This window comes from Pangasianodon hypophthalmus, chromosome 8, assembly GCF_027358585.1.
Source record: "Pangasianodon hypophthalmus isolate fPanHyp1 chromosome 8, fPanHyp1.pri, whole genome shotgun sequence".
Lineage (NCBI taxonomy): Eukaryota > Metazoa > Chordata > Actinopteri > Siluriformes > Pangasiidae > Pangasianodon > Pangasianodon hypophthalmus.
In genome coordinates this window covers 22395040-22403589 of record NC_069717.1, presented here as the reverse complement: position 1 = coordinate 22403589, position 8550 = coordinate 22395040, and the positions used below count along the sequence as shown (strand labels likewise).

The window sequence follows — 8550 nt, the reverse complement described above, 5'->3', positions numbered from 1 at the left end:
TAATATCCCGATTTGGCTCACAGTATGGTATGAACAAGAGCAACCTTAATACTTAAATATATTAATGCCTTTTTCTTTAAGAACAGTATAATATGAGTAATTACATGGTGGCGTGGTGGTGAAGTGGGTGGCACTGGCGCCTCACAACTCCTGGGTTTGATCCTGAACTCAGATTACTGCCTGTTTGGAGTTTTGTATGTTCTCATGAGCGTTTGCATGAGTTTCCTCTGAGTTCTCCAGTTTCCTCCCACTTTCCAAAAACATGCAGGTAGGTGGACTGGCTACGCTAAAGAGCCCTAGGTGTAAATGAGTGTATGAATGTGTGTATGAGAGGTACACTGCAATGGACTGGGGTCCCATCTGGGTGAATTCTCTTGCCTTGAGCCCGATTTACCAGGATTGGCTCCGGATCCACTGCAACCCTCACCAGGATAAACCAGTTACTGTAGATGAATAAATTTATGATTTTCATTTTATTTTAATACAACTTTAATACATTAACCATATGAATAGTAGTTATCATTTTCTACGTATCACATATTAAGTCAGTGTTTATTTGATATTCACAGAATGGTATTTGCTGATGAGTGTGTGTGTGTGTGTTTGTGTGTGTGTGTGTGTGTGTGTGTGTGTGTGTGTGTGTCTGAGTGAGTGAGATAAATAAAGATTCTTCTGTGCTTTCTGGGTGTTGTGTCTTCTTTGAACACATACACACACAGCCAAGAATAAAATGATTTTCTCCAGGTGTCTGTGTTATTTTTTATAGGGTCTAGTGTAATTTCTACATAAATCATCAATATGGCCAGCCTCATGAAATAATAAATGATTTTGTCATTTGTGTGTGAGTGCTTTTTCAGAAAAAGAAAATAATTGATTACATGTACAAAATGCATTGAATACAAATGTAAAAAATGTTAAAGTGCTGCATACAACCCACAAAGGCATACAGTGTTAAAAAGGAAAAGGGGGAATAAGATAAATGAGCAGACTGGTACTCCATAATATAAAGAGAAATATCCATGGCAACCAATGCAAAAAAATGCATACACATGGTTTCTTTGCACTTCAAGCCCAATGTGAAGGACAGATTATCTGATGAATGATCAGATTTAAAAAAGAAAAAAATGCAAAAATGAGTTGTGTGAAATGCAAAGCAATGATTGATGCACAAAAAGGCTGCACTGCTTGATATAAAATATTTCTAAATATGTTTATCATGTTATAAGAGATCTGTTATAAGGTTGTTTACAGCCAAAATAAGCACATCTGTTAGGAATATGACCTTTAATAAAAAATATGTTTAAAATTTTTTTTTAATTAAAAAAAAGGGATTAATTTTTTTTTAATTATGCAGCCTGTTTTGTTGTTATGCTGTGAAAAGAGCTCATTCCTATTAAAAAAAAGGCATATACGAGGCTACTTATATAATAATTACATATAGTCTTATCCAATGCAACTTGAGGACGTTGCAATTTCCAGTCTCGCGCCCCGACATGGTATCCGTGGGTAATGTTTAAAGCTCTCACTCTCACGCCAGGGATCAGTCCTGTTTTGTTCTGGTTTAAACTGCGCGAGCACCAGATGGCACTTTTCCGTTGGCGCTTTCTGACTCCTGACACTGATAATTGGAGGGAAATTTGAATAACTGTCACGCGTCTGACGCGTGCGACTTATAATTCCCGCATTTCCCACGCCACGGCTGAACGACCCTCAGCAGGCAGTGGAGCTTCTCCCAGGTAGCACACACACACACACACACACACATACACACCATACTAAACCATACTAAACGTCAAAATCATGAGTGTGTGTGTGTGTGTTTGGAAAATTAATATCCTACTAAACTGACATGCTACTATTATTTATAGTTTGAAATAAATATATATTTGGACACAAGATGCTACTTATTTTGAATCAGTACTGTTTTGAATTATTTAAAATAATTCAATAATATTTAGTATTAAGTAAACAACCTAGGTATTGGTTTGGGTTATTTGTGATTGACATATTTTAAGATATTAGGTATTTTACAACGTTTTATGATTGAAATCTATCACTTATAGATTGAATTTATTATTAAATCAGGATAAACTTATGCATAGATAGCCTCCTGTGATATTTGTTTATTTTATAGGCAAGTCATCGATATTAGTTTAAAGCTCAGGAATTTGCATAAAATAGCAAAATAATTGAAAAGACGAAATAGTAATGCGTTTACTACGTGAGCATAAGGTGAAGTCCATACTGAGTGTAGACAGCTGAGACAACATTGCCTCTGGTCTTTGGGGACTTGTTGCGCGCGACCCTCCTGAGGAATGAGCCGCCATAAGCCTGGCGCGTGCGGCTCAATATCTGATAAGTGCACGAGGAGGGGGGGCGCAGGGGCGGGGGCGGGGGTGGGGGTGTGGCTGAGGGGGAGGGGGAGGGGGAGGATTAGGGGAGGGGGGAGGGGCAAGCGGGTGAGTGATAGGGTTGTTATGAGTGTGCGGCACGCGCCAGGCACGAGCTTGAATCCCCCCCGAGGGACTTTGACCACATAAAAGCGGCTCGAGCGGAAAAAAAAAGGCTCTGGATGCGTTGCATTTTTCTTGGACGTGAACAATAAATAAATAAATAAATGCCTGCGTTAACGTGGGTATGTACAAAATAATAATAATAATAATATTTCTTTAAAAAAGGATAGGCAACCTAGTCAAGACTTGGATTTAATTTGCGGGTGTTACAGTTTACAGTTTTAACATGTTACAGTTCAATAGGCTATGATATGCTTCAGGTATGTGCAATAAGGCCTATCTGTCAGTGCAGTTAGTTATAGTAGTTATATATTAATGACTTTTGCACTCTCATGTCTTTAAATAATTAAAATAAAATGCAAATACAGTACAATGTAATATAAGAACTCAAAGCTGGAGCACGGCATTTAACAGCTCCACGCTCATAAATCAGGCTATGCTCGTCTGCCATCTATTGGTGATAAAGTGTAAAGTCTGCTTCATGAAAGTCCTAACGCTATTATTACAGCCTGATATTAGTACTAGGCTACACTGACAGTGAAAAAAAAAAATAATAATGCAAAAATAATAATACAAAGAAATCCTAGCAAAGTAGTCTATATTAACATATTAAACAAAAATATTAATAATACATAAAATGAAGTAGATGGAATTAAAATAAAATACACTTTTAAGACAAGGATGAAATGCTACATGGCACTAGTTGAGTAAAATGAGCTGAGATGGAGTGAACTGCGGCTCGCGCGCGGCGGGTGAACTCTTGTAAACATGGCGTTGTTTGCACGCGCTGCCCCTTTAACGCTGAGCCGATTTAAGTGAGGCAGGTAACAGCCAAAGCAGCCAATCCTCCTCCCCTTCATCGATTATTTAACAAGTTGTCGAGGCAGCGAAGGGCGTCTAAAGGGACCTGAAGAAGAAAACACATCATAACTTCCAACTATTCATCGCCAGTAATGTAGGCTGGCTGTGAAGTTGCGGGAGAAGAACGGAAGCGCGTGCCGGGGGTCCTGGAGCTTTTAAGAAAGCGCGCAACAGGAAACTTCAGACGATCCGCTCGCCTTCTGACATAATGGACTGGCTTTGCTAGCTCGTGCGCATCTCCGCTGTTAGACTTCTATTCATTGTCACTTAACAAATGAGTAATTCTACATGGCCATGTGACATGGCCTGACATGCCCACCGAGCTCCTCTTACCTTTAAATTTTTCCCATCGATTGCATGGAGTGAAGAATTGCATGCTAGCTATTTTTCTGATTATTGATTATTTTATTTTGCATCACGCGACACCTGAGCTTATTTTTTTTCCATGTGAAATGGTGCATGAATAGTCACCTTGTCACAGGGAGTCATTATGACCGTGGAGGCGACACTTCTCGCCGCCAGGCAAGGCGAAATAGAGACTCTGAAAGTGCAATTAGAGGGAAAAGTGCTCAATAGTGATGTAAAGGACTCGCTTGGAGCGACGCCCGTGCATCACGCGGCGCGCGCTGGCAAGCTCAAGTGCCTCCAGTTCCTGGTGGAAGAAGCGGGTTTACCGGGCAACAGCCTGGCTCATAACGGCGCGAGCCCCGCTCATGACGCAGCCGCCACCGGCAACCTGGCGTGCCTGCAGTGGCTCCTGACTCAGGGAGGCTGCCGCGCTTCGGTGAGTGTCATGTTGTTTTTTTTCCCCTCCAGTTTCCGTTTTAAAGACAAACTCAGCTCGGGTTGCACAGTACACACTGAGCAGGTGCGCCAACTGCAGTATGCATGGCCTGGCACATGGCACCCTCTACCCAAACCATCTCTCATCAACAGAAAGAGACCACTGTGATCATTTGGGTGGTGGATCATTCTCAGCACATCAGTGAGGCTGACATGATAGTGTGTGTGTGTTTGGTGCTAGTATGAGTGTTTTAAACAGCTCAGTGCCACTGCTGAGGTGAGGATAGTCCATCATCCAACAATATCCAGGCAACAGCAGTTCTGTGCTCAGGACAGCAGTTCTATGCTCAGTCTAGAGCAGTTTCTCAAAGTGGGGTCCAGGAAGCATAGTCAGGGGGTCTGTGATTTAAAACAAACAAATAAAAACTACTATTACAGTGGTAGAAATCACAACCCACCAGTATCAATATGTTTTCATTCCATCTGTCATGGAGCTCTTACAGTTTTTGACAAGTCACTTGAACTGAATGAGTTTAGTTCAAACCTCAGCAACTCCGCTCAGAAACAAGTCAGCCTATAAATGTCAGCTTGAACAAAATGTGTTTTATCAGTGGAAAGATCAGGAATAACACTCTCTGTGGCTCCCATAAGTAGCCTGTATATATTGTCACTTTGAATTAACAAGCCTAATATTTGAATAGTTGGATTTTGCTCATAAATCTGTAAAAAAAAATTATATTTATATTTGCCTGGCTAGACTGCCATTAACACAAACTGCATAGCATAGTATATGATCTATAGTCTTATGTGCATGTCATATGGAAAAGGTTCGAGTTGGGGGTGGATTCGTACAATCGCCCTAATTTATTCAGATTGAGCTCATGAATTCGGATGATTAAGCTGGATTAATGAAGTAGATATGTCAAATAGAGTGACTAGTAAGCGTGCATTTTATTTAAAAATCTTCCCAGGATTAGGGATTTTGTTCGATTTCACCAGATAAGCTTGTGACACACATCGCAGTATCAGAGTCACTGCTATGCTGAGAATGATATACCACCCAAATAATGTCTTGTAAGTGGTGGTCCTGTGGTGGTGCTTTTCAGTGACAAGGCTGAGAATATTGTATAACTGTTGTTACCATATATGTATATATGGATGGATTGACCATACACAGTCCTGTCTTATTACCTGGATGGGATACTTTGTCATACTTTAATGCCATGGTCAATGTGTTTACTCATCTGGATGCCGAGGTCGTTGTTGTTCTGAACACAGTGCAGTATGCAGGATATTTACAGTACATCTGGGTCAGTGAATAACTTGAAGCACAACAACTCTACTCTTAATATCATTAAGGTCAGCTATTTCATAACTGGCTAATACCCTAATCTGCAAAATACTCTCACACTTTTTTATTTATAAAATTGGAATACTGGATACATATATTAACGTACCTACATGAGTATATCAGTATCAAAACATGTTAGGAGGAATTTGGTCACTGGAAATAACCGCCTGTCCTGGGTTTTTTTTTGGCATCTTGGGAGTCAATTAACGCATGATGCGCAATAATGACAGCACGCATCTTTTTACACTGGACATGACGCAAGGAGGGTGAGGTGAAACCGGAGTCGTGACAGTGAAGTATGAAGGCTCTGTGTCATAACATCTTACTCATGTAGGATGGACCGTTTGCTGGTTTCTTCTTGATTCATACATTTCCTGGAAAAGGAAATATATGCCACAATGATGGAGACTTCAGATTTCACAAATCACTGGCTGATAGATGCAGTGATATGTTATATGGACTGACAAGGAAAATGCAGTTTTGTTTATTATGTCTCCTTTAAGGTAGCTAGGTAATCATTAATTAGTCCAATTTTTCTGTTAATTAGACTGATTTTCTTAAAATGTCGCACATTTGTATCATCCCTGAGAAAATCATGCAGCTTTATGTGTCACAAATAAAAAGACACCATTAATATTTTCTGCATTGGGGTCGCCAATATGATAAAAATCACAACACTTGAAGACATTTCTACTATACATGATATGTATCAGAATATATAGGTTTGGTAGGAAACTGCCAAAGGAAGTATTGATTCATATTTAAAAACTTATGAAAAACTTTTATGCCTACAATGTCTACAAAATTAATTACTTTAAACTAAAAAGGATTTTTAAAAAAATCAATATTTTACTTTCATATTTGCACAGTTTCCTAATACACTGTCCATACTCAGTGGTGTTGATTGCTTGGTTCATATGTGTGTGAAGTGGGGCATAGACGGAGTGCTGAAGGCTGGGTTGGAAAATATTGGTATAGTAATGAATATGGGTTCCGTGAAGTTATATCTCCTAGGCCTTTGTTTTCTACAGTAATAATGATATGCATGGTAGGAGGACATTGTACAAAAATCAGGATTGGTTTGCCCATACTGCATTTGTTTGTATACCGGAACAATGGCCCAAATCTTTGCATGTAACTGCGGGTATGACTTGGTGATGCCGCTACTGGAGCTTGTAATATATTTCCAGGAGTTTACATTATTGTACAGTTTACATAATTGTAAACAGGTCTTTAACTGACAAAACAGCATTTGCTTAGACCAATAAAAAGTGTGATTAGACACAATTTTTTTTTCTTATTTTTTGGCCTATGACTTGAACAGTTTGGAATATATGTAATATGACTTGTTATATACAATAACAACAACAAATTTGTGCTGGCTATAATTTATCCAGGAGCACATTTTTTTCATTAAGTAATCAGTCTGAGAGACATTAATAGTAATGTATCATCACTAACCAGTGTGTTAAGTTGAATTAAGTTCACACCATCATATAAAGTACAGTGTAGATTTCAAATGACCTGTTAAATGGGTAAGAACTCTTTATGATCTTAGAGCTGAATTGTGTTAAACAAATATCTGTACCAGTTTCAGATACGTTATGCAATCCAGGTGTATTTGAGTGAGTGCATTCCCAAACCCAACAAAATGGCTGTCATAATTATGAAAAAAGTGCTTGGCTGAAATTTTGAATAGGAGAATATGTTGCATATTATTATAAATGTATAAAAGAAACAGAACCCAGTTCCCATTTTTTCAAGGGTGTAAAAGTTGACTGTTGTGAAAAAAGAGGTCTTAATATAGACCATACTGTATAGGTATAAGATTAAAGGCTATTAAAAGCTGTCCAGAGTAATAGTCACTAGGGAGGTACCTAGAAACTTGAGGAGCCTTGACCACACATAGTGTGTATGTTTATCTCATTTTTTTCAGTACCATATCTTTCCTTTCCTTATGTAAAGCAGCACAACAAGGCAGTTATTGTTTTTCTTCATACGACCTTGTGCTCTGATTTGCATGCCCTGAACGGTATGGGCCATTTGAATGACGCCGCTGTGGTACTCCACATGGCTTCCTGTTTCAGCAACCTGATCTCATGCAATATTTGTAGGAATTATAAGGAGCAAAAGGGAGTGTATTGGTTTTCATATCTAAAGCTCAGACTACAAACCCTGTCATTTTTTCTAGCCTTAATTATTCTGAATATATGATGTGCATTTAAGGAGGGGTTTGTGACCATAGGTTTGAGTTGGGCAGGATGACCTTAATAATGACACAGCCTCAAACAAAATTAAGTCAAGAGGTTATCACATTTGATTTAGGATACCATCTAGTGAATATTTAGAGTAACCCCATAATAGATAGCTGAGAGTTGGAAAGACTTGAATGAAATTGAACAAACTACGTACACCAATTTTCACCAAGAGAATTCAAATATGTAGTCTGCTCTGAAAGCCAGTGCCCCAGCACAGACGAAAAGCCTAACATTAAGTAAAAAAAACCATGCAATTCCTATAATTGATCAAGTGGAACATCTCTGCCATAACACTACCACCTTTCTGTTTAATTTGTCTAATTTGTAAAAAAAAAAAAAAAAAAAAATTTAGCTCATCAATTTTTCAGCAATTTTTTTATCACAGCTTTATTGACATCAGACATTATAATTTTTTAAGCAGTTGGTGCAATTATGATGGTTTCTGGTTGCTGATAATTGCACTTCAAAGACACGTTAACCACCTAGCTAGTTTCATAGCTAGCTACATAACAGTATATATTAAACTTGCTGATCACATTCTTTCTAATTAGGGAGAGGATTGAAAGCTGTGGACTAAAAAGATTTTCGGCAGTGTTCACTTATGTTCTTCCTTCCCCAAACAGAACATTCATAGAGTGAGTATGGGGCAGCGTGATTCTTGCCCCAATGAGCCTCCATTAGCTCTTGTTGTAGTTTCTATTTTTGAGCAGTAGGTGCAATGATAACTCTACGGAGCTAAATGGGGCAGTGAGCATGCTACCCTATGATTGAGCAACATCTAGAA

At 38.7% G+C, this 8550-nt stretch overlaps 1 protein-coding gene across 3 annotated transcripts in view; it reads left to right on the top strand.

Annotated features, from left to right (window-relative positions):
- The first annotated feature begins 3355 nt into the window (after window positions 1-3355).
- espn (espin) overlaps window positions 3356-8550 on the top strand; it is a 53108-nt gene continuing 47913 nt past the window's right edge. For 2 of the 3 annotated variants that reach the window (XM_034306248.2, XM_026925934.3), the window contains exon 1: window positions 3357-4158. In XM_034306248.2, coding sequence (XP_034162139.1) covers window positions 3865-4158 — 294 coding nt within the window. In that variant the 5' untranslated portion in view covers window positions 3357-3864. Of the gene's footprint in view, window positions 4159-8550 lie in introns of all 3 variants that reach the window. The other variant, XM_034306250.2, reaches the window with a different exon arrangement.